General features: G+C 44.8%; 3 protein-coding genes and 2 long non-coding RNA genes across 8 annotated transcripts in view; 2 read left to right on the top strand and 3 right to left on the bottom strand.

Annotated features, from left to right (window-relative positions):
* The window catches only part of LOC114866618 (uncharacterized), a 66280-nt gene extending 51422 nt beyond the window's left edge, over positions 1–14858 (top strand). For both annotated transcript variants that reach the window (XR_003787734.3, XR_003787732.3), the window contains one exon: positions 13373–14858. This is a non-coding gene — a long non-coding RNA (uncharacterized LOC114866618). The remainder of the gene's footprint in view (positions 1–13372) is intronic.
* Positions 563–11421, bottom strand: enc1 (ectodermal-neural cortex 1). Its single transcript, XM_029168597.3, has 3 exons — positions 11099–11421; positions 4816–6629; positions 563–2818 (listed from the first exon to the last, which is right to left on the bottom strand). Exon 2 carries the CDS (start codon positions 6621–6623, stop codon positions 4848–4850), a length of 1776 nt encoding a protein of 591 aa, XP_029024430.1. The 5' UTR covers positions 6624–6629; positions 11099–11421; the 3' UTR covers positions 563–2818; positions 4816–4847.
* A 158-nt stretch (positions 14859–15016) lies between the features above and the next one.
* On the bottom strand, positions 15017–15777 carry LOC129604915 (uncharacterized). Its single transcript, XR_008696250.1, has 2 exons — positions 15638–15777; positions 15017–15556 (listed from the first exon to the last, which is right to left on the bottom strand). It is a non-coding gene; the product is annotated as an uncharacterized LOC129604915 (long non-coding RNA).
* On the top strand, positions 15314–20762 carry hexb (hexosaminidase B (beta polypeptide)). 3 transcript variants are annotated; one of them, XM_029168594.2, is made up of 14 exons: positions 15314–15576; positions 15692–15843; positions 16583–16648; positions 16889–16935; positions 17022–17132; positions 17229–17330; positions 17441–17573; positions 17672–17852; positions 18002–18088; positions 18230–18302; positions 19588–19768; positions 20142–20232; positions 20309–20413; positions 20512–20762. In XM_029168594.2, exons 1-14 carry the CDS (start codon positions 15314–15316, stop codon positions 20573–20575), a joined length of 1656 nt encoding a protein of 551 aa, XP_029024427.1. In that variant the 3' UTR covers positions 20576–20762. The 3 variants fall into 3 exon arrangements, 2 of the variants coding, with proteins under 2 accessions (XP_029024427.1, XP_029024428.1); XM_029168595.2 differs by lacking the exon at positions 19588–19768 and adding an exon at positions 18625–18799; XR_005898408.1 differs by lacking the exons at positions 20309–20413; positions 20512–20762 and adding an exon at positions 18625–18799.
* On the bottom strand, positions 19878–25840 carry gfm2 (GTP dependent ribosome recycling factor mitochondrial 2). Its single transcript, XM_029168593.3, has 20 exons — positions 25597–25840; positions 25436–25520; positions 25268–25313; positions 25094–25191; positions 24883–25008; positions 24694–24782; positions 24508–24596; positions 24366–24426; positions 23338–23523; positions 23167–23247; positions 22949–23097; positions 22710–22850; positions 22522–22621; positions 22258–22441; positions 22089–22165; positions 21873–22011; positions 21622–21795; positions 21439–21554; positions 21175–21357; positions 19878–21009 (listed from the first exon to the last, which is right to left on the bottom strand). The coding sequence occupies exons 1-20, from the start codon at positions 25603–25605 to the stop codon at positions 20881–20883; spliced, it is 2262 nt and encodes a 753-aa protein (XP_029024426.1). The 5' UTR covers positions 25606–25840; the 3' UTR covers positions 19878–20880.
* Between the last annotated feature and the right edge of the window lie 159 nt (positions 25841–25999).

Raw genomic sequence — 25999 nt, 5'->3', positions numbered from 1 at the left:
CCTCATGTCACCGGTCAGGAGTCGTGTCAGGGTGAAGAATGCAAACAGTGAACAGAGCTGGACTCCTCGGAGCTGGAGGAATTTAGTAAGTGGCAGTGGGCTCTGCAGCCGCTTGCTAATGGGATGTTGGACTTGTTGCAAACGAGGGAACGTTGAGCACACGAGGTCGCCCACCGCTGGCGCGCTGCTTTGCAATGCAATGAGGGGGGAGAGGAGAGGTGCTTTTTAAGATTTCATGTTCTCCCCCAGCCCCCACAGTTAGCAGATAAAGGTTGCCGTTGCCAAGGTGACCTGACGGAGAAAGGGAAAGTATCTGGCTGTGTTGTGCCTGTTCTTGTGCAGCGAGCTTAGAAGCCAAAGGCACAGATAAGATGATTTCAGTCCCTCCTCCACACAACAAAAGCTCTATGCATGATATACTGCTTTAAATACCTCAGGACCCTTTGGCTGCTGCGTTCACTCCAAAGCTGCCTAAATATGTGAGACATGCAGTAATAACAAGGCGCCGCTGAAACCACTTTTCCCTGCACCGATACGTGGAGAAAGTCAAAGGACACAGTGGTTTACAGTCAAGAGGAAAAACTCTTATGTTTATTAGCCATGAATTTCACATTGTGAAAAAAATCACATGTACAAAATAATGCCATAAAAATAGAAAATAAACTCTTACATGACAAAAAAATGAAACAGATGCACAGTGGCGGCGTTTCGGTGAAGCAGGAGACTCTGTTGCAGAATGATCCGGATAACAGAGAAGAAGAGGAGAAATGGGAAATGCCACTCAGCAATTAGGTGCAAATTGAAAGGGCATTCATTACTCGCCGTTGCCGGGGAAACTTGTGTTCTTTAGGGGAAGAAACGCTCTTATCTGATTGGTGGGGCCAGAGGCTCTGTGCTCAGTGGTTGGAGGAGGTCAAATTGTGGAGCCACAAGGGTCCGTCTCCGTGCGAGTCGTGGGACTGCCAGTAAAAAGGACGAACTTTGGACAGGAAAAGGAAAAATATTCCACCAAAACATTGCATCTCACATTGAAATTCAATGACAGCATCAATACACTGTTGCTGGTCGATGTTAGACAGACAAGTGTTTAAGACATTCTCTCTTTATCACCTTTTTAGTTTAGTTTTCTTTTTAAAATTCTTTACATGCATCACAGACGCGATGGTGAAAAGCACTGCGGTGTCTGCCCTTATCGCTGCACAGCTTACTGGTTTCAACTTTGTCTCAGCTAAGTGTTAAAGTGGACTCCAACGCCCTGAGGAGGCGGGTTCACGCACGTGACCGTCATCCAGTTGTCCCGAGGACAGCTGCAACGGCTGCAGGATTCGTAAGCATGTCAGGGTTACTCTGCGAGGTCCCTGGTAGTCACTGGGTCACATACTGCACCGCGGCAGCAGCTTTGTCTGTTTAATGCTTCACACGGTCTTGTTTGGTTGCTGTATTCTGGGCCACAATGGGCCAATTTAAGGCAGGTTACAACCGAAGGTACAGCTTAAGTTTTCTTTTTAATTGGGCAGCAACCATTTAGCCAAAGCTAATTATTGTCCTTATTAATCTGATCCAGTTTTCCATCTTCCATCTTTGGGAGACATGAACCAGTGTTTCCAGAAGGCTCCTCCCGAGTAAGACTGAATTGTGCAAAATGCAGCCCAACTGAGATTAAATAAAACACCTGGTCTGACATGGATCAAGAACACAACCGTAATAAAAAAGTCCACGAACGAATGCAGGCAGAGAGGAAATAAATAGGCTTTAACATATTAACATAACATAGTGACCATTGACATAAATTAAGACCACGCTGCAGCAAGTTGGGAAATTCTCAGTTCAGGTTACAGTGAGCACAGGAGGAGTTTCATGCCGTTTTCACTGAATCACTATGAGTGGACATGCTCTAAGAAGGCTTTTACTGTAGCTATGACTCAGCAAGCGAGACGCCACTGTCATCGGGGGTAACGCAAGCACAGCCGTCCGGCCGTCGGCAGCGGTTAGTGTACAGCTGAATGCAGCAGCCCGTCCATCCGGCGCTAGGTGGACGTCTGACATGTAACTGCGCGGCAGCGAACACACAAGGTCGTGACCTCGAATCCCCCCCCCCCCCTCGCAGACGCCCTCCGTCCTCCTCGACCTCAGCTGGTGCCACTCATCAACACCTCGCGGTGGCGGCGAGTTGCCAAAGCCTTCATAAGAGGAGCACTCTAAGGGTATTTCTGTGTCAGAGCTGCGTGTCTTACAAATATACAGGAGGTCAAACAGAAGAGCTTATTAGAGGATAGGAAGGGGGAGATCTGCTCCTTCATTGTGCCGTCTACGCATCAGCAGTTCAGTCTGTTTGTGTTCGGTAGCACTCCAATCATTACATTCTCCCACCTTCAGTCTAAATATAACATCCATCATGCTATACATTGCAGTCTCTGTGAAAAGAGTATTTTTTCTTCTTTTTTTTATCATAGAGAAAAGAAACATCAATACGGATCCTCACAAGCCTGTCACGAGTAAATGGGGGAAAAAATGCAGGTTGTGTGATATGTTTGCAGTCAATAAATGGCAGCACACAGAAAAGCCTGATATGCCAACGAGGTTGGGGCTCATGGTTCCTGGAACGAGCAGCGGTTCGGTTCGGTTCGTTTGGGCTGGTGGCGTGAGGCGCTGCTCCGTGTCCCGGCTTCCTGCACGTCCTCCGCACCTTTGCGCCGTCGAGTTGAGCGCGGGCGCCTGTACATCACCGCTCGGCGTCTCCTGGCGAGGGGGGGGTGGGGTGGAGAAAGCGTGTGCGCTTCACAGTCGGACTCTGGCGGATGATGCAAAACGGGGCAATCTGTTGGGGGAGAGGTGGCAAGCGTTAAACGGAGGACACAGACGACGTGTCACAATTGGCTAATTGTGTTTTTAATCATTTTGAGGATAAAGGAATCTTAAAACCAGAGAATAACACACACTGATAGGGAACGATAGGGCTCCTATCACCTTACAGTCTACTTGTAGCTTTCTTCAGGATGAACCATAGTAAAAACCCAGCTTCATACCTATACAGACTACAAACGTGCCCACTCTGCGTCTCCTGCTACACTAACAGACTTGGTCAAACATCTATGTTTCCTGGCCTCCGTCCAGCTTCTTATCTCCCCCACAGCCTACTACGCTTCTCACATCTGAGAGCTACTCTCGGAAATTCCACTCTGACCTTTCCATTTTTTTTAAAGCCTCCATTTAATATGTGCTTATCTAAGTGGCACAGATGGTTGCGGGCTCGGCGGCGTCTAATATGGATGTAATATCATTAGCCGTCTCTGTTCGGAGGCGGGTCTTTTCCCCTTAATGCTGTGTGTGCCGGAGGACGAAGATGTGATGAGCGGATAAATAAACCTTGAAGAGCATTTTTGCACAGTTGGAATCTGGTTTAGAGAGTAATTGTTGCTGATGTAGCCTTAATCTGCCTTTAGGTTACGGTGATTGAAATCCAGAACCAGTATTGCAGTACAAGGGCAGATAGCTTCACGTTAGCATTCAGATGCAAGTAAGGTAAAAGCAAAGCAGTCAAAACAAAACTAAACCGTCTATATGTCTTTTTTCAGCTGTGGGACTCAGTTGCTTTCTTGTCCATGAAGAAGTGGCCCCATTCGCGTTGGTCCTCGACTCTTTCATTATGGCCCTACCTGAATTATGGAGCCTGATTATAACCAAAACATTGAGCGACTTGACTTTTAAAACAGGATGACGATTTACAACTTGAATAATTTCCCCGAGAAAAACGAGAGAGTGCGAACTATTTTTTCTCGCACACCTACAGTCTCCTTCTGTGAGGTCTAACACGCTTCCTCGTGCTTCCTGCTTCGAGGCTTCTATCTTGTCTTTTTTACTGTGTACACTGTCGGTCACCACGACAGGCACAAGGCATAAAGTCTGCATTGAATTAGTGGCAGGATTACGTCCCTACAGACAGTCCAGAGCTTTACTTGAATCTGTAAAAGTTTGTGAAACGAGAGAGAATAATATGTGATCCTGTAGAGAAGATAAGCATCACAGCATGGCTACAGGCTGTTTCCTGGCAGCGTCACATGGGAAACCAGGCTGGACAGCTGGGGGATCACTCCACTTCCAACAAACACAGCGAAACGAAAAAGACCGTCTGCAGTCGCTATTATTCGTGGCGGCGCGGTAGTGGGCTTTGCGCAATGGGATGCGATCGCGACCCCGCAGCTCGGGCCGAATGCTGAGAGATAGGGCTTGTCAGCTGACTAGCCACGCTCCACATACGTCTGGCTCGTTTAGCGTCGAAGCGGGAGAACCGGGTTAAACCGAGGCCGAGGGAACGTGGACGGAGCCAGACGAGGCTGCGTTCAGCAGCGCAGGATAATCTCACTCCCCTCCTCCGCCGCCGCTATCAGTCAGCTCCATTTGTAGCCGATGATGAAACGCTCCCCAACGCAGAGCGGGTCGTCGGCTGCCTCCATCTCACCCGCCACAAAGACCGTAAACTCGTCAAAAGAAGGCGACCTAGGGTGTACCATGCTAAACGGACTGTTGCCTGCTAATGTGTGACTTGTCTAATTGGCAGACCCTCTTTCCCTCTAGGAGAGATTTCCCCCACAGGAGCAATAAAAGTACACTATTCTCTTTCAATTACCCTTTCTGTCCTTCGGCCCATCCCTGCAGCTACATAACTCACTTAACTAATGCACACAAGTCTCTATCCATTCCTCCCCACAGGTTCACCTCCACCTTTAAATCTTCCTCCTCTCTGCTGCTGGGAGGACTACACGGCGTGTCAATATTTCTCTGAAGTGTTTTTTTCTTGCATAAAATCAAACTCACCTCATGGAAAGGGTGAGTGGAGGGTCTGGGGCTCAAGCGGGGAGGTGTTTCCAGGTGCTGACGAAAGCGGTGGGTATGAGCGAGTACGGCACGGTGGTGATGCTGTTCCAAGCGTCCAGCGTGGGGTCGTAGCAGTCCAGGGTTTTGCAGCGCTGCGTGCCAAAGTACCCGCCCACCACGTACAGTTTGTTACCGGACGCCACCGCCTGGCAGCTCATCCGCTTGGCCGTCACGTCGCCCACTTTAGTCCACTGGTAGCTCTCGCTGCTGAACTTGTACGCCGAGCACGCCGAGAACTCTGTGTCTCCGCCCATGACGAAGATCTGGTTCCCCAGCACCGCGGCGGCCGTGTAGCGCCACGGCTGCGGGCAGGACGCCGGCACGGTCCACCGGTTCTCCTGCGGGTCGTAGCACTGCACCTTGGGCAGCTTGTCGTGGGTGACGCTGGTGCCCCCGAAGGCGAAGAGCTTGAGTTTGACGCTGACGACCGCGGCGTTGCTCACGCCTTCTCTCAGGGGAGCCACCATGGTCCACTTGTTGGCCACCGGATCGAACTGCTCCACCTGTTTGAGGGACACTGACGGAGACGCTGGCAGGCAGCCCGTCGCTGCGGTGTGGCCTCCTACTACATAGAGGCAGTGTTTCAACTCTGCGGAGCCGTGGCCAAATCTGGCGATCAGCATGGGAGCTGCTTTGGACCATTCCTCGTGAACCGTGTCGTAGACCCACACGTCTTTGGACACACCGTTCTCGGAGCCCCTCCCTCCGGTGATGTACACCTTACAACCGATGGCACAGGCACTGAACTCCTTCCTGGGGCTGGGAATGTCAGCTTTGGGAATGATCTCTTTGGCCTTCTGGTCCACCAGGTATAGCTTGTCACACATGAAAGTCTGCCCCCCCAGAAGAAAGAGGGCGTGGCTTGTTTTTCGAGGTCGAGCACACGGACTGTTAACGACGCCGTCGTTCTGCAGGATCTTCAGCTTGCAGCGGATGGCCTCGTCCACCAGCTCCTTGCTCTTGGGCTGGGCGTTGATCAGCTCCTCCGTGGAGACGTTCTCCATCAGAAAGATGGCGGGCAGCAACGCCAGGCGAACCGTCCTCAGGAGCTCCGGGAGCTGGCAGTGCCTCCTCTCCAGGTCGTAGTTGATCCAGTTGAGTGCGGTTTCGTACACCAGCCTCTCGTCTTCCGTCTCCAGCTCCTCGTGCGACAAAAGCTGCACCACCATGTCTTTGGGCAGTTGGAGGAAGTCCTCCGTCTTGCAAATAGCAGGGAAGTTGCTCAAGCACATGCCCCAGGAGAGCTCTGACAGCTTGGTACACTGGTGGGCGTCAGACAGCAACAACATGCCAAGGCAGTTAGATGGGTGAAGGTTTCTCTCCAGGAACTCGGCACATGCGTCCCGGATGTCTTGAAACTCCAGCATGTCCCCGGCCTCCAGCAGCGATTCGGCATTCTCCTCATTGATGACGACGCGCGACGAGTACGCATAATCCAGCAGGAGCTCCAGGACCTCGGGGTGGATGGAGTCGCGGAAGTCCACCTCGCTGGCCTGGCTCTCCCTCAGCCCGCCGCTGAACATGGCCTCAAAGTAGCGGCTGCAGGCGGCCAGCACGGCGCGGTGGCAGGGGAAGGAGCGGCTGCCGGCGTGGAGCAGGACGTCCGTGAAGAGCCTCTGCTGCCGTAGGGAGTTGAGGTGCATGAGGACGCTGTCGGCATAGGAGGACTTGTGAAACAGGTAGATGTTCATGGAGCCGGTGCTGGCTCGGGATTTCCGGTTCTCATGGACGCACACGGACATTTTCATTGAATCCTGCAAGAGGGACAAAAACAAGACGTCTCAAAATCTCTCTTGAATGAAATTCATGCATTATGAACAGGAAGGAATCAGCCTCATTCTCTCTCTACTTCAAATAGGGATTTCATCAACACAACAAAAGAAGCGGCAGTCTTAAAAAGGTGACTCATCAAGTAAGTCTGCTAGCGTTTTACAGTTGTGAGCAGACGTGAAAGCTTAGCATCAAATAATGAGGTTCCCATAAACAGGAGGTGAGCTTTCAATAATAATGTTTGCTGCTTTGCTGAGACACCTTGAAAATCATTCTGTACACCAGTTATATCCATCCAGCAGGCACTGAGTACTATAAACCAAATATCATTATTATAATTACTGTATACAAAAAATAATTTACTGTATCTGTAATTGCAACAACAGCAACCGATCATTCATTCATCAACCTTCTTAAATTACCTTCTATATGCAAATGTCGTCTCTAATTATTCTAACTATCATCGCTAAGCATCTAGTAAGGTTCAAGCCTTGCCAGTTGTTGAGAAGACATATGCAGATTTGCAGTTTTAACTTTCTATCATGTTCAAATGTGGCTGAATCTGCGTTAATATACTGCATCCTTGCCTGGAAAGGATTCTGATCCTCATTCCAATCCTTCCCCATGAGACGAAACACATTTAGGAAGATGCAGTGATTACAAGTTGCCAAACAGCGCAGCACATGTCTGGGAGGTATGAAGGTCGAGCAGATAGCCACTGTCTTCCTTGCAGACTTTTCCTGTTTCAGCTACAAACACTAACAAACCTCTTTCTTTAGATATGTGGTGGTTTAATTATTCACACATTTATATATTTCAGCAAATTGTCGCTGCTGGAAAGAAAAATAGAGGCATCAGAAATCCGTTCCGCTTCAATGAAGTGCACAGAATTACTGTTGCCCTGTCCTGGCTCAGAGCTCACTCTCATTCCACCCGGTCTCTACGAGTCGAGAGCCTTTTGCACTCTATTTCCCAACGTACTCGGTCTCTATTCCACCCAGTAAATCTACAGCTGACAGATTCTTCGACCGATGCATAGATACTCCGCCGGTTTGTGGATGCATGGATCCCGGTAAATAATTCAACGGGCTGCAGAGCGTTGCTTAAGCCTGACGCCTGTTGCGCTGCACTCAGCCTTTTAAAATCTATGAAGGCTTTGTAGCCTTCGTGAAGAGGTCGTAGCGCGTCTGCGTTTTATCTTCCAAGGCTCACGGCCGGCGCTGAGGTCAGACTGGATTTTGTCTGTGGCTTTGAATGATGTTTTCAAGGCAAAACAAGAAAACATGAAAAGCATCCATTAAAAGCTTTTCAAGAACACTCCCCAAGTTTAACCAGCTTCTCCTCTGCCCATTGATATGCACATGTAATACACAAACTGACAGGCCCTTCCTGCTGTGTACCTATAGTATACCTTAGCATTTTACCTGTTTTTTTGTGAGAATGTTTTCAAAACTCTGGGTGATGGGTGTTTGAAAAAATGATTTTTCCATAAAGAAGAGACAAAAAGCCACAGTGTGTCATTAACGATTCCCCTACAGGCCAGATGTGGGAGGGAGAGGACAGTTTCCATTTTCTTTAAGTTGCATCATCCACTGTGAAATCCTCTGAAGGCCAGTCAGCCTGGAAGCCTGCAGGTCTAAGTGACAGTCCGTCAGGGCTTTCTCGAGAGCAGGGCCGCTCACATCTTCGCCTTCAAGTGTAATTTGTTCTTCTTTGCTATAAATTCCGGGGGCACGCTTCAGCTCCAGTTCAGCTAACTCCCCGCCTCACCTGTGTTGACCGCGCAGGCGCAGGCGACTGGGGTCAGAACACACATGTTCCCCAGAATTCCAATATTAGCTTTTCAAACTAGAGTCTGAGTGCGTGACAGACAAAGAATGAAGGATGAGCTATTATGTTATGCGAAGAGCAAAGATAAGACAGCACCTGTGACTGTTTCATAAAGGACCTGAATCCATTTGTCTCCAAGTGATATGTGCCTGTCAGACGAATAGAACGGCTGAAAGGAACAACTTGACATTTTGAGAAATGTGTTTATTCACTTTCTTGCCAGGAGTGAGATGAAGGGATTGATGTTGCTCCCGAGGTTGCGAAGCTTAATGTGAAGGAGCAGGCTGGGAGCGCAGAAACGACTGGTCCGACTGGGGTCAAAGGTCAAACCCTCCAGTTTAGTGTATTGGTGGCGAATGAGATCCGTGCCGTATGAATGTCTGTCTCACTGAGCTAATTCAAGTCATCTTTCGCAATAATAACAACAAGGGTGGAGAATATTGTTCACCAGAACTTGATGAAATTCAAAACCGACTGGAGCCTGGGTTTAACAGGATTTATTGCATTCCAGCACAGAGGAAACTGGCAGCCTCCTCGTTTGGCCTCTAGCACAGCTATAATGAGAATAAGCCGCCTGCTCGCTCACCTGTGGATGGCACCTCCTACACTCACACAGCAGTTTTACTGCAGCTCGCGTTCCCTAATTGGAACATGTGAGAAGCTTGATTTGAGTAAGTGGCCCCGATAAATCAGCCCCTAAATTGGAAAGGCTTTGCATATGCTAATAATTAGCATGTTATTAAATGGGACTTTGGGTCAAAGGCGCAGATACACACCGTGATTAGTTCATCAGCTCCTCTGCTGAACATAAGATAAAATGATCAACAGATTTGATATTCAAAGTAATATTTCATCAAGTGGCCAAATATCGGGCTGTTTGCCCGTTCTTGCTTTAATCTCCCAGCATCCACCCTGTGAATGACAGGGACCCGCGTTCGGAGGTGACTGATCGTACCAACCCAAGTTTTGCATTTCATCACACAATGAGGTTTGCCACGCGTGAGTGCACTCGCGCCCACGTACGGGGAGTGAAGCCGAACAAAGGGAAGCGCAGCAAAGCAGATACCTATGCTATTTGCATATTAAAGGATAAAGCTGGGATTAGCACTCAGGCCTGCAGGGACCCAAAACCCTGTTTTCATGCATTTGTAATTTAAATGGGAATTAGTCTTTTGTTTTAAAGTAACTTGTTCCCGACATTGGCCCAGTGAGGATCTAATAAGAAAGACTTCAGAATATTACGCTCCAGCATCAGCTTAGACCAGAACGTCGGGACGCTGTTTTGTAAACAACCATGTATCCGCTTATTGAGGACATCAGATTAACATACTATTCAAATAGGATCTACTTTGCAAAGTAAATGGGTTACAGCAAGATTGTAAACACAGATAACTTTCTGACAGGCCTCTCGCCTCACAGCTCCACTTCCTTGACAAATTACTGACGATCAGAGATAGTAAAAAAGAAAACTAACACCTGATCTAATTAAAATAGACAGAGACACCTTCATTACAAGAGAATGTTGTCTTGGTAAAGGCAGTTTCTGGCCAGCGGCCATTTGCATATGAATGTTTTTATAATTATTTTCCTTGGGAAAAAAGTTTCCAAACCACTTTTCAACAGTTTATCTACTGAGAGAATTCAGAATATTCAGAGAATAAGCAAAGCAGATTAACTTTTGTTGATCTGCTGGTTAGCAAGTTATGATTATTCATGAAGAGACAATGACTGTTAGCTCCTATGTGTCAGTGTTGCTGCTATAATAACTCGTCCTCAGTCTCCGGTTCGCTTCGCAGCCTATTTTCTGTTCCAGTAACAAACTCAGTGCTTTCACACCAGCGTGCCCTGAGAGGAAGCACTTTGAGAGCGTGCGGCTTGTTGGACGGCTGCGAGAGCTGTTAGTCTCATCCAAAGAGATCCAAAGACATACAACCGGAAAGCACACTCTCCTTTGCCAGGCTCCGAAAGCACACAGTAAAAAAAGAGAGACACAACAGCACGCGCATGCAGCGTCTGGACTCTATCGGGCCTCGCTGGCTGCAGCCTCTTTAAAATCATTGCCAGGTGTTCACAGTCAAGCATGGAGTCAGGAAGAGGGATGGGAAGGAGCGATTCAAACGTAAACAGCAGGCTTATATGGGCCAAGTATTTACGTCTCCGCTCGTAAGGAGATGCAGAACAAGAGGACAGGGCAGCAGATATTGATCAGATCGTCTGCGTCAATCTGCATCTTTGCCAGAATCCGATCTATGGATCCAAGGCAGCCGAACGAGGTCAAAACTGCCTTAAACCAAGTCTTTGTCACAGAGAGAGAGAGAGAACAGGTTTCATTTGAGGTCGCTTTTAAAACATGTGAAGCATCTTGAGCACGCGAGGACAGCGGGGAAGAAGGCGCACAAAGGAGTCAGAGGAGCTTTAAACCACGCGGCGTCAATATCTAAAACATGCAATTATTCCCATGTGTAAATAGTAATATTGACAAAATCAATTAAGTCACTAACGGTCTGCAAACACAGCCCGTGGGCTTGTAGTTTTCCATCATCAGGTGATCAGGCATAAAATAAAATATGATCATGAAGGTGATAAACTAGACCCGCGGGAGGCTGTTTATCTTCACATGTACCTCTTTGGGTGAAAGCAGGAGTTCAATTGCGCCCGCAGTCTCCCTCGAACATGCCACTTGTGAAAGAGCCACGATGCAAGCCTCGCGCGCGGGGAGCGTAGGAACTCCTTGGTTATTTCCCCAAACACCGGCGGACACTCGTTCAGGCCGCTTGTCTCCACTGCACCGCGTAGTCTGCACACCGCCGAGGTAACACTGGCGCAAATGTCGCGCAGAACTCGCGCAAAGGATGAACCGCGACGTTTGGAGGCGTCCGTCCAGCGCCGCCGCTCCGCTCAGACTGCGACGCTCGCGCCGCTGCGCTCCCGGTCTGCGCTCGCTGGAACTCAATGGGTGTGTTTACGATGAGAGGGGGAGGACCGCTTCACTTCGTGCAGGAAATGGAGTGAGAGGGGGGTGCGCACGAAGATGTGACGGAGAGCTGGACTCTACTGTGTGTGTGTGTGTGTGTGTGTGTGTGTGTGTGTGTGTGTGTGTGTGTGTGTGTGTGTGTGTGTGTGTGTGTGTGTGTGTAACAGCTGATGAGGCGCTCTATAACATACACCGAGTCTCTCGTGTTGTGGCTCTATGTCAGTAGATTTAAACGCAACACATGAGTCACCTATTGCTGGTAAATAAGAGTAGAAAAAAGTTCTGTTTATGTGGTGTTAAAAAAAATACCAGCAGTGTATATATGTATATATGGGAAGGACCGTGGACTTTAAGTGACTCACACCAGAGAAGCAATGTGATGTGAGTCCTATAGGATTATAAAGGCATTGTGGTTTTGGGGGGAGCTGGGAACGGGAAGTCCAGTTTTATCCCATGACATGCTGTGTGAGTCACATCCGTGGTCCTTGTTGACAGGACTTCTGGCTGTGACTAAACTCTCCAGAGGACCCTTGAGGCTATGATGTTATTACTCTGTTTGGCTTTGTGTGCAGCGAACCTGCGTTGTGGTTGTGGTGATTACAGTGTATCAATAGCCCTACGTCTGTTTTTTCTCCCATCTGTTGTTTTTTTAAAATGGAAGTAGAATAACACTATTTTAGCCATTTTATATTAAGACCAATAGAGCAGACTGCGCCTTTAGAAAAGCTTTTAGCTGTGAAGAAAAACTCTTAATGGGGGAAACTCCTCACACGTGATAAGGGCGACATCTAGTGGGCAGATGATGTGTCTGTAAAGAAATTCCAACTGATGCGTTTCTATACTATTAAAACATATTCAGTTATTACATTTGTATTCAAGTAATTTAGTAAAAATAACAGGTAAATAAAGACGTTCTATGAAACTACAGTACAGACCAAAGGTTTGGACACGTCTTCTCATTCAAATAGTTTTCTTTATTTTCATGACTATGAAATATGTAGATTCACTTGAGGGCATCAAAACTATGAATTAACACGTGAAATTAAATACATAATAAAAAGTGTGACCATCAGTTGTGTTCAGGTTCAGAAGTCAGGTGGATACACAGTTGATAGTCCTACTGAATATACTGTTAGGCCATCATTACTTTAAGAAATAAAGATCAGGCAGTCTGAAAAATGGGAGAACTTTAAAAGTGTCCCCAAATGCAGTCACAAAGAAACTGGCTCGCATGCGAACAGCCCCAGGAAAGGAAGACCAAGAGTCACCTGCTGCGGAGGATAAGTTCATCTGAATCACCAGCCTCAGAAACCGCAGGTTAACAGCAGCTCAGATTAGAGACCAGGTCAATGCGACACAGAGTTCTAGCAGCAGACACATCTCTAGAACAACTGTTGAGAGGAGACTGTGTGAAGCAGGTCTTCATAGTAGAATATCTGCTAGGAAACCACTGCTAAGGACACGCAACAAGGAGAAGAGACTTGTTTGGGCTAAGGAACACAAGGAACGGACATTAGTCTGATAGGTCCAAATTTGAGATCTTTGGTTCTAACTGATCTTTGGTTTGATGGTGTGGGGGTGCTTTGCTGGTGACACTGTTGGGGATTTATTCAAAATTGAAGGCATACTGAACCAGCACGGCCAACACAGCATCTTGCAGCGGCATGCTATTCCATTTAAAATGGAAGTAGAATAACACTTTTATAGCCATTTTATATCGAGGCTAATAAAGCAGACTGCGCCTTAGAAAAGTTTTTAGCTTTGAAGAAAAACTTAATGGGAGAAACTCCTCACACGTGACAAGGGCGACATCTAGTGGGCAGATGATGTGTATGTAAAGAAATTTAAAAACTGGAACTGATGCGTTTCAACAGTATTAAAATAGAATATCTGGTTTTAGTTGGACCATCATTTATTTTTCAGCAGGACAATGACCCCAAACACGCCTCCAGGCTGTGTAAGGGCTACTTGACCAAGAAGGAGAGTGACTGGGTGCTGCACCAGATGACCCGGCTCAACAGTCACCGGACCTGTACCCGAACGAGATGGTTTGGGGTGAGCTGGACCGCAGAGTGAAGGCAAAAGGGCCAACAAGTGCTGAGCATCTCTGGGAACTCCTTCAAGGCTGTTGGAAGTCCATTTCAAGTGACTGCCTCTTGAAGCTCATCAAGAGAATGCCAAGAGTGTGCAAAGCAGTAATCAAAGCAAAAGGTGACTTTGAAGAACCTAGGAAAAGACATCTATTTTTTCTGTTGTTTCACACGTTTTTGTTATGTATTTAATTCCACGTGTTAATTCATAGTTTTGATGCCCTCGGTGTGAATCTACAATTTTAATTGTCATGAAAATAAAGAAAAATCTTTGAATGAGAAGGTGTGTCCAAACTTTTGGTCTGTGTTGTATATTTGGTCAATTTAGTATTAAGATTGAAAATGTGCACCTGCAAAAACAAATAATTGTTGATTTCAACTTTTACTGTACGTTTAACTTAAAATGATTTATCCTGTGTCATGAAAAAGTTGACACACATGACACAATATAAGAAGTGGACTAAAAGTCAACTGGGAGATTTTGATTTACCTCGTGTCATTAACCAGTCATGAGACTTGAAGCAGGCAGAAGTCGCAAGCATTAAGTTGTTGATCCAGTTTCTTTTAATAAGACATTTCTGAGGAGTGACGTCTGTAAATGTCTGTGACAAAGGTTTGTCACAAACATCACACTGCAGCTCGGTTTCAAAGGTGAAGTTGAATAAAACTTTAGAGTAATAATATTAAGCTGGTTTGTTTTTAACAGGATAGTTATAATATACAGGATTCTCCATCTAAAAAGCTATAAAACCTAATATGGCTGGAGATAATAATAGTTATTTAAATATGTTATGAAATGTCACCTTTGACAAAGTATAGCAGAAGCTGTTTCACAAGTGAAGATAAAGATTTGTTTTATCCAGGTATGCTGCTAGAGCAGCTCTTTAAGGAAGTACATCAACTGTGGTATTTGTTTGCTGAGTCACACTGTTGCTGAAAGCTGTGGGGAAGCATCAGCTCTGGTTCCTTCTTCAAAGGTTTAATATGCATATTGAAAATATTCTGAATTAAAAAAATACAATGTATTCATTAAAGTTATATAAAACAAAGTCTTGGTAACTTGGTGGTAGGGAGGTCATCCTCTAATTGCAGGGTTGTCGAAATGTCCAAGTGTCCTTGGGCAGGACACTGAACCCAAAGTTGCTCCTGGTGTTTCAAGCAACCGCCTTGCATGGCAGCTGCTGGCAACAGTATGTGAATGTGGAAGAGTGGATGGATGAATGAGAACTGTATGTACTGTAAAGTGCTTTGAAGCCCAGAATGAGTGTATAAATGCGCTATAGTGAATAACATGGACCATTTACCTGTGAATTTATAGCTTTTAGACAGTAACACACACACACACACACACACACACACACACACACACACACACACACACACACACACACACAGTAGATATGCGTGTGAGCGTTTGTTAGAGGCCAGCTCTCAGTTTCTGCTGTGGTTCTTCCTTCAGCAGTCAAATAATAGCTACTTGGGGTGAGTCTTTATTTCTCAGTAGTCTTGTGAGTGAAACAATAACAAACATCATGATCATGCAGCGCAACACTGACAAGCAAGCGGGTAAACAGCCAGAACCTGAACTAGGGCCGGTTCTGCTCCTGTTGAGCAACTAAACGACTCCACATAATAAGTGGAGTCCTGACTGGAGCGTTCAGTGGAGACCGTCCCCTTTAAGCCTCACGCTTCCGCCTGAGCGTCACTCTCCGCCTCCTCCCCTCCACAAAACAACGCGGCCGCCGCGGGTCTTGTGACTCCGCCGTCTTCCACCATGGACGCCGCTCTGCAGTGTGCGCTGCTGCTGGTGCTGGTTCTGGTTCCGGGCTTCTGCGGGGCGCTGCAGCCCAACCACACCGGCGCGGGGGTTGAGCTGAAGGCCGAGCCGTCGCAGTTCGGCTCCCTGTGGCCGCTGCCGCAGCAGGTCAAGATCACCGCGGCTTCATTCAAGCTGTCCCCCGTCAGCTTCGTGATCGTGGACGGCGCCGGGTCCTCAGCTGGCCCGAGCTGCGTCCTCCTGCAGAACGCGTACAGAAGGCAAGCCGTTATATGTTTATGCCCGTTATATTTGTGTGGTCATCCTGGTTTGTGTATTTACTTTTTCCGGCGTGCTGCATTCACGGACCGACTTTTTTGTTCGTTCCCCCTCCAGATATTACGAGTACGTGTTCGGTTCGAAAAGAAAGACGGGCCCGACCAAAAACAGGCGGACCGACGCGTCCGAACTGACGGAGCTGCAGGTGTGGATCACGTCAGCTGACTCTGAGTGTGACGGCTACCCCAGTTTAAAATCCGACGAGTCATGTGAGTGTGTTTACTTCCTCACTGATAGCGCATTTATCTAGAAAGTATCTTAGCAACCCACGAAGTTGTGGTCGCGCTGTGCATTATGGGCCTCATATACGTGAAGTTCTGTCCGTTTTTTTTTAAATTGTTGCATGAATATTTGCTAATTCTATGTGTCTGATAAACTCAGTTTGCACTTTTTTATAGCGCTGACAAATAACGGAACAAAGGTTTGCTAAATGATGCGTTTACTAATAAAACCAGAAGTAAGTTTCACTCTTGGCTCCAGTCTGACAGACAATGTGCATTCAATAGTTACTTCTAGACATGGTGCATTTATGTGTCAGAGTTGCAACATTCACTAGTAAATGATGATCATTTATTTCCATTGCTTCTGTGGAAGATGTTCAGCAATGATCTCTGTGCTGAAGTCTTACAAAATGCACCCTGACTTGGCTTTTTTTGCTTCCTTTTGTAAACAACTGTTTGCAATAGATAAAGCAGCGTTAAATTAGTCTTAAGTTATTTTGATATCGATCTGTTGCTGCTTCATGTTTAGACAGTGCAAACATGTTTGGGTAATAATAATTCATATAGACAACCAGGGATCAGGTGATGATTACCTGGACATTTGAGACCAGGATTAACTCCATTCATTTAGACTGAACGCGTAAAGCCCTCTGTTAAACCCAGACTTTACGGTCATAATGACCACCTGCTGAGCCATGACATAGCTGAACATTGTTTGTGCCCACAGATGAACTGTCCGTGGACCAGCCGTATGCCATCCTCAAAGCATCGAAGGTCTGGGGAGCCCTTCATGGTAGGAATGTATTCAGTAGTTCAATGCAAACGCCACTCTAGTGGTAGATACAATTTTTTTAAATTTGGAGATCTGGGCTATCGCATATTGTGATGCAAGTCTAGGACAATCTCAGCTGAACTGGGTCAGATATCTAGGTTTACTGTAGAATGGCATCATAAAAACACCCAAGTGCCTGATACCGTATGTATGCTATTATAGTTTGCTTTGCACTACAACCTTTGCTTATGTGGTTTTTAGGTCTGGAAACTTTCAGCCAGTTAGTGTTCGAAGATAAATATGGAAGCGTAAGTGAAGAAAAACTTCTATTCTGATGTAAATGTGTGAAAATGTCCAGATTTCAACCTTTTTTCTATTCTCTGCAAATCTACAGAAAAACATCAATTTGACAAATATTGTTGACTTCCCCCGATTTGCACACAGAGGCATCTTACTGGATACCTCTCGACACTTCTTGCCCATTAAAGTTATTTTGGACAATATCGTAAGTCAGTAAGACTTTATTTTATTTTTCCTTAATTTGATAGTATAATGTCTCTTTAAAGAAAGTTGTTTCTGTTTCCATTGTTCATTCGCACAGGAAACAATGGCCATGAACAAAATGAACGTTTTCCACTGGCACATTGTTGATGATCCGTCCTTCCCTTACATGAGCCGAAACTTCCCCCAGCTGAGCCAGAAGGTCAGTGACTCTGGTTTCTGGTGCCAATAAAGAGAAGTCGTTAAGCATGGAGAGAGATGTATTGTTCATAAAGACGTATCGTCACATGTTTTTGTTTGTTAAACTCCCAGGGAGCCTACCATCCCTACACACACGTGTATACGCCTGCTGACGTGAAGATGGTCATCGAGTTCGCCCGTCTGAGAGGAATTCGTGTTATCCCAGAATTTGACACTCCAGGACACACACAGTCTTGGGGAAAAGGTGTGTTTTTTAAAGTGTTTGTGAAAAAAAAATCAACTTTTTATATTTAAATACCTGGACCTATAAAAAAATGGTTATCTACTCTCTGTCTCTTTTAGGTCAGCCAGATCTGCTCACACCCTGTTATGCAGGCACCAAACCCACAGGCACCTTCGGACCAGTGAACCCTATCCTGAACACCACTTATGATTTCATGCAACAGTTCTTCAAGGAGATCAGCACCGTGTTCCCTGATGCTTACATTCATCTGGGAGGTGATGAGGTGGACTTCACCTGCTGGTGCGACATCACTGCTTACATTTACCCCCAATTATGGCAGCTCCCACCTTTTCTCATATAGCTTTTTAAAATGAACAATGTTTGGCTCCAGGATCAAAGCAAAACAAACAAAGAAATAAGGTATTAATAGCTGTTGCTCTGTTTTGCAGGAAGTCCAACCCGGACATTCAGAAATTCATGGCTGATCAAGGATTTGGTTCAGACTACACCAAACTGGAGTCCTACTATATTCAAAAGTGTGTTCCCAATTGCTTGTTCAATCGTAGACTGGTTCTGAGATCAGTACCACACAAGCTAATGCACATTCAAAATCAATAAAAACAATATATTCTACTCTGAAATAATGAACACATTTATCCTTTTATTTTATATGCTAGACTTTTGAATATCGTTGCCGCTACAAACAAGGGCTACATGATCTGGCAAGAGGTCTTTGACAACGGTGTTGCGGTAAGTGAAGAATTATAATCGAAAGCTCACTTTATTTATCTAATACTACAATTAAGAATTCAGGGTTACCAAACAAACCAAAATGTTTAGGCAAAAACTGAATGAGGAGTTTAGGCTTTCTAGATATTGTGTATTTTAGTTTTGTGATATTAAAAAAAAGTAGTTTGACATTTTGGGAGCCTGCTAGTGTGTTGTCCTAGTCATGTGTGATTCTTGGGCCAAAGGCAACAAAGCTCTTTCCCAAAGTGCTGAACTGTTCCTTTAACCATGTCTAATGCTGTAGCTAATCTAAGCATAGTCGCTTGGCTTGTAACAATTCCAGTTAAAACCAGACACAGTAGTGGATGTGTGGATCGGCTGGAACACTGATAAGGAGTTGGCCAAAGTGACTGCAGCAGGATACACCACCATCCTCTCCGCCCCATGGTACCTAGATTATATTAGCTACGGACAGGACTGGCAGAAATACTACAAGGTTGAGCCGCTCAGTTTCGACGGTCAGTTTCCACAAAGTTGTCTTGTTGATCGTTCCATATGCAATTAACCACACTTTACAAAACATCCCACCCTCTCAGAAGAATCAGAAAAGAGTATAGTCTGCCTCAGTCTAATATGTGGTCCAAAATTACATCTTGCTATACTAAGGAGTAATTTTGGACGACATAATATAGTGTACGACAAAAATTATTGGTCAAAGTTATGTGGTGTAAAATAAGCCTTAGTAAAGTATGTGGTCAAAATTATGCCTTAGCATTTCTTGAACAATACATCTTAGTAGTATGTGTTGAATAAAGGAATGTGGTATATTTTTTTACTATAAGTACTAACTTCAATATTCTTCTGAGACGGTACCTTTGGTTGATTTCTTATGAAATGATCCTCGTGCAAAATCAGCTGTCATGGTGGAGGGTTTTGATCATTTAAGGTAAACGATTCAGAATTTGTTCAACAGGCTTGCACTTAAATTCTGCTGTGGAGAGCAGAGTCAAAAATGTAGGAAACACGGGGCAGTGTGGTTTGTGGCTTGAAGTTTTCTTTCTGCAGTGAATCGACGACCAACTACCTAATAAATGATAGACGGTGTGTCTCTGCATGATGGTACACTTGTCCTCCCTGTGTTAGATTCAGATCCACCAGGAAGTCAGATGTGGTCCTTTTTATAACAAAAACCTGAAGCCTAGTGGCTTGTAGTCAATGTAGATTACGCCACATTTAGAACCAGGAGACGACTTTGTTATTTTAAGCTTCTTATTTACTGATACTTCTATGTATGTGTACTGTGTAGCTGAACCCAGATACACTCATCCATGTCTGGAAAGGAAGCCAGGCACAGTACCAAAATGAGATGGCAAATATTACATCATCAGGGTACAAGACCCTGCTGTCCACTCCCTGGTACCTGAACCGTATCTCCTATGGGCAGGACTGGCAGAACATTTACAAGGCAGACCCACAGGATTTCAATGGTTTGTGTCCTGATTGATTTTCATTTAGTGAAATATTTCCTCTGCTCAATTTGTCTTTGAGCGTTTGTGTGTGGGTGTTGGACAGTCACTTCACATATGTAGTCATATGATGATTTTATTCATTTATTGTTCTGACTTAGATTTTATGGGCTGTTTTGGTGGACCTTTGACACACAGCTGAAATGTCACATAGTGGGTGCTTGTGCCAGTACAGTATGTGTAAGCCTGTTGAATGAACACAAAGCTTAATCTTTTACTAACAAATGGAAATTTTGAAGCATTTAATCAATTTTAACATCTTGGTCCATCCGTTGAAATCCCTGGAGGCTGTACAGACTGCCTGATGTACTCACCTGTCTTTATTTAAATATAGGCACCGAGGCACAGAAAAAGCTCGTGATTGGTGGAGAAGCATGTTTGTGGGGAGAGTACGTGGACGCCACCAACCTGTCACCTAGACTCTGGTAGGGGTCGTTACTGTAATGTAGTACATGCACGCTGACATTGTGCATTTACACGTGTTGGGTGTGTTGCTCGTAGGCCTCGAGCCAGTGCTGCGGCAGAGCGGCTGTGGAGCGCTGCAGATGTGAGGGACATCGGCGATGCCTACAACCGACTGCACCTTCATCGCTGTCGCATGGTGGAGTAAGTTACTTCCTGCGTGTGTGTGTGTGTGTGTGTGTGTGTCAGTACCACACTCCGAACGCTCCCTTGAATCACGGTAACCATCTTTCTCTTCTCAGGCGTGGGGTTCCAGCGCAGCCACTGTTTTACAGCTTCTGTCCTCATGAGTACAAAGGGGTGTAAAAACAACTACGTCTGCACGTAGGGGGATGAAAAAAAGGAAATCAAACTATACTTATGTCTTAAACTTTTAAATCAAATGCTGTTTTACTTTACTATTGCTGTTGATCTCTCCACCTTAAATACAAATGCACTGTTTTTATGCAATGTTTGTTTGAATGTTGATTGTGAATAAAATGTTTACATTGTTGTAGTCTGGTGTTTTATAAGGCATAGATGAATGGGCTCCACATTTAAGTCATTTTGTCATTGATTCTGTATTTCTGGATAGTCTCCATGTTTCTAGCTGGTTCTGGTTCAGTAAATGATCACAACAGGCCGGCCATTCTTTTAAGGAGAGCATTCTGGTCCTGTGGGTTCATGGCCTCGTACGTGTCCAGCTCCAGGGAGAAGGTTGCGTTGCCTGATGTCAGTGTTCGCAGGTTGGTGGAATAGCCCTTTACAAGAAAACACATTTAGTATTTGAAAATTACCAACACTGCTTGAAATTCTTGCAGACATTTTGTCTCAACTGGTTGAACTGAAGAAGCCTTAGGCAGAGTTCAGCTGCTAGTTAGTATCAGAGTCTTCAGATACACCATATTCCTCAAAAGGCAGCTCACCATCATTTCTGCCAAGGGCACTGCTGCTAGCAGCACCTTGTCGTCATGGCGACTTTGGATTTCTCTGACGGTACCCCGTCTTTGAGCCAAGTCACCCAGTACCGAGCCAAGATACTCCTCCCCAACTGTAACGTCTAATGACATGACTGGCTCCAGGACCTGGCCTCCTGCGAGCCTCAGGGCCTGTATACAGACAGACAGGTGTTATTTAGTGAGAATCCTGCAGTTGTGCAAAGGTTAGAACTGAAGGCATCAGGGTTTGACCTTAAGCATGCAGCGGGACACGCATGCAGAAACCATGGCAGGAGAGGTTCCCGGCTCCATGTTGACGCTTTGGATTGAAGTAGAGACACCTTGTAGTGGGTAACCTAACACTGGACCTGAGGACGAGAGTAAAAGCTATTATCTTCATGTAAAAAAAAATAAAATTAAAAAAGTCAGTGTTACCTTGCAGATAAGAGCTGAGCACGCCATTTTCTACTGCAGCCATCATTTCTTGTGAAAGCTGCGCCCTCAGCTCCTCTGTAAACTCCAACCCTGGAGACGAGGGTTCCACAGGTCTGACCGACAGCGCCACTGTCACAACATGCCTCTTCTCTCCGAGTGTCCGGTCCAGCATGTCTACATCACACAATACGGGAAACTCACACAGGAACATGGATTGGAAACCTACTTATGCACACAGAAGTTTTTTTTACCTGTAGCAGAGGCATCACGGAGAATGGTTTCCCTATAAGCCACTTGGAGGGGTCCAAGGTGAGTCTCAATACCGTACTCTCTTCTGATTCGATCATGGATGATCTCGATGTGCAGCTCTCCCATCCCACATAAAACAGTCTGAGAAATGAGCATAACAGATCTAGCTGAATCCCTGTTGCAGGAACTTGGATCCTGTTAATCCAGTTATGTAGTACCTGCCCAGAATCAGGGTCAACCCTCACTTTAAGACTGGGGTCTTCTCTCTGGAGGCACTTTAGTGCATTCTCAAGATCTGCCGGAAGAAAACGTAAACACATGACGACAGGGTTTCTATTACAATGTGTGGTGCATGAACAAATAACTTCAGCATGAATATTTCCTGACCATCCTGTTTTGACATTGTGGGTGGTTCTATGGTGCAGAAGAATACAGGATCAGGGACCTCCACTCCTGAAAGCACCACATTTACATGTTCCCCATTCTTCTTCACTGTCCCACTGTCCTGAGCACAACGAGCTGCTGCTGCTGCTGAAGCCTTGGATGAAACAATGGTGTCCCCTGTGACTGTCTTAGGTCAAAGAAGAAGACAACTTTATTAGAGGAAATCTTCAGGATAACAAATAAGGCTTATGGTACGAGATGCCCTACCTGCTTTAGTCCTACAGCCAGTGCAATGTTTCCTGCTGACATTGAGGGGACTTCTACGTGTTGATCAGCAAATGGCACCAGCAGCCTGCTCATCCTCTCACTAGAAACATATTAATAGGTTATATGACATGTATAAAAAAAAAAGAGTGGTGGCTTGGGGTTGCGTCATTGCAGTGCAAACTACGTACGTGCTGTTTCTGTTAATGTTGTGAATGGCTGTCTGCGCTTTCAGGGCGCCAGAGTAGATCCTAAGAAACACCAGAGGGCCACGCTGCTTGTCGTGGAGCACCTTGAAAGCCAACGCACATAAGTCGTCCTTGTACCACTGCCTGTACAATAATATGCATTTAAACTCAAAGTTAAATTGAAGGGTATTAAATCAGGCTTCATTTAAATATAACATGACAATAATAATAGCATTCCTTACACCACGTCATGCTGCCGTTCGTTGGGGGCGGGCAGGTAAGCAGTGATGGCATCCAGCAGAGGCTGAACTCCTTTGTTCCTCAAAGAGCTCCCACACAGTACTGGGACGCCTCTACGAGACAGAGTGATCCGCCGCACGGCCTCCTGCAGCTGAGGACACACCAGCCCATTTACCTCTATACTTACAAGAAGCAGTGATATTTTATACGCCTTACTCACTTTAGGTGGAGGAACCATGTCAAAATTGTCACTGAAATCAGTCAGCAACATTTCTGCGAACTCATCATCCAGATCCGCAACCTGTGATTGAGAAGAGAAACCAGCTCAACAATACTCTGAGAAACACTAATGTTTGATTATATAATGTTGTTGGTTTAAATGTATATCTACCTGCTCAATTAAAGCCGCCCTGGCCTCTGACACCTCCTGCAGGAGGTCCGAGTCATCTGACTGCTTTAGAGGTTTGCTTTCAAACAGACGCCCATCATCGCTCAAAGAGCTTAGCTTCCATATAAGCTTCTGGTTGGTCAGTAAATCCACCACACCGGTGAAACTTCTGCCACTGCCCACTGGAATCTGGAAGCGGGTTTAGCTTCATAAAAACCGTGTAGCCTAGAAACATAAATCTACATAACATGTAAAGGTACCCCGGTCACCCCCATAAAAATCTGAAAATTTTTATCTTATATAAACTATAATTTTCCCAGGTGAAAAGCAAAAATTTGGCAGATACGTTTTTGACCATATAAGGCATATTCTACAATACATAGGTCATATTTTTTTCAAACATACTATACTAAGCCATAAGCCTAAGTTGTATTTTTCCCCTTGACAGCCTGGTAGCATGGGTCCCAGCTCAAACCCACCAGGGCTCCAACTGTGTCCTTAAGTAAGACACTTTTCACTACATCCCCAGGCTGCTCCCCCAGGGGAAGGGGTAAATGCAGAAGACCAATTTCTGTCACATTGTAAGATGTGATAATGCCCGTTAAAGGTTTTCTTCTACTGAGGCACAACTTATTATACTAAGTTGTAAGTTTGACCACATACTCTAAAGAGACAATCAAAAAATAATAGATTAAGTAAAGATTTATGAAGTCTAACTTTATATTAATATGCAATATTTTTACATTGGATATATATGTTGTACATATCCAATATTTTTAAATTGGTCATTATCTTTTAAACATTGTATTTTATGATGTCCACCAAGGTGATCTTGGATATTTAGGTAAATTTAATTTGACTACATATGAAATGGCCCTGTTGTGCTTTATTTTCTTTCTAATTTATTTTGCCTTATTTCATAAATCATTCTTATTATTTAGAATGGTAACTTCTATTCTGCCACTGACATTATTTCCATGTATTTAAATGCTTATTTTGACCGTTTCTTGTTTTGATGTCTAAAAGCCTACCTGTAGGATGATTGGATTCGCTTTCAGTTTCTGTCTTATGGTCTCAATGGAAAGACTCAAACTGATGAAAAAAAATTAAACCGTTAAATATTGTTAAACTAAAATTTTATTTTGTCAATTGTTAGATTATTTGTTGACTCACTTTGCTGTAGGTTTATCCATCTTGTTCAGGAAACAAACACAGGGAACATGGTGCTTCTCAGCCTGTCTCCACACAGTTAGAGTCTGGGCCTGTTGGTGTTTTTAGGGTAGGTATTCTGTGTTCAGAGTGCAGTCAGGTATAAAACAAAGAAAATAGAAGCAGTATAAAAAGAATGAAGCAGGTCACCTCAACACCTGCAGAAGCATCAATTACTGCAACAGCCCCATCAAGAACCCGAAGTGCTCGCTCCACCTCCAGAGTAAAATCAACATGTCCTGCAGCCACGGAAAAAACATTTGCATTCAAGTATATGCTTCTTCTCATTTCTACTAAAACAATTTATTATCTTAAGATTAGTTGTTGCAATGTTTCTACCTGGGGTGTCTATCAGGTTTATCCTATGATTTTTCCAATCAAATGTGACTGCTGCTGACTGTATGGTGATGCCACGTTCCCTCTCCTGAGCCATAAAATCTGTGACTGTATCCCCGTCATCTACGTCTGAAATCAGGAGCAACAGAAAAAATAAGCAGTGTAACAATGTAAAGCTACAATGTAAAAAAACAACAACTATTACCCTACACACCTCCTAGGGCTCTTGTGTAGCCTGAGTAAAAGAGCATTCTTTCTGTGGTCGTTGTCTTTCCAGCATCAATATGAGCCATAATGCCAATGTTTCTAATCCTGAATGTGTAGGAAACATGTTAATATAGAACGGAACAACAGGTTAAAGGACTGATTTCAGAATGCTAACACTTACTTGGCTATGTCAGGATTTATCACAGTCCGCAATGATTTCACATCATCTGCGACGAAGAACAACAACTCATAAATATTGACTTAGTGATGGAAAATAAATGTAAAATTAGGTGGTGTGGTTATTCTATTGACAAAATATTACTTTTATTTTTGTTAAACAGCAACATACCGGGGAGAAAGCTATAATGTCTCTTTACGTGACACGTTACTCTGCATCGGCAGCATTGGAGCCCAGCAGTTAATAAATACCTTCCCTGTGAATAACAACGATTGTATTTTATCAACACTGAAATATTTGTCAATTCCACTTCGTATTGAAGCAAATCTTACCCAAACCATCTTGTTAAAAGGCCGATTTGCTCCAACAAGCGTCTTGTTAACTCCTAAGCACCATCCTCGAATGAAAACATAGCTTCAGGTAAGACATAACAAGGAACACAAAAAAGTAGAAAGCGATAGCATATATTATATGAAGCACTAAATGTATCACAGAATTAGCACATAAAACACACGAACATGTCCTACAATTCGCTTTAACTGTGGAAAGTCACAATTTCAGTATACACGACTCCAAAAATGTCCCTGGGAACAATCATCTGAGATGATAGTTCCGATCAAAATATAAATGTAATTGTATTGGGGCTAACAGGTGTAATTAAGTTCAACACACAATATATTACAGCGCGTTTGCAACAAGAATTTATTTTTTAATTTTATTGACAGTAATGTGGAA

This window comes from Betta splendens, chromosome 12 (genome assembly GCF_900634795.4).
Source record: "Betta splendens chromosome 12, fBetSpl5.4, whole genome shotgun sequence".
NCBI lineage: Eukaryota > Metazoa > Chordata > Actinopteri > Anabantiformes > Osphronemidae > Betta > Betta splendens.
This window is presented reverse-complemented; position numbering and strand designations above follow the sequence as displayed.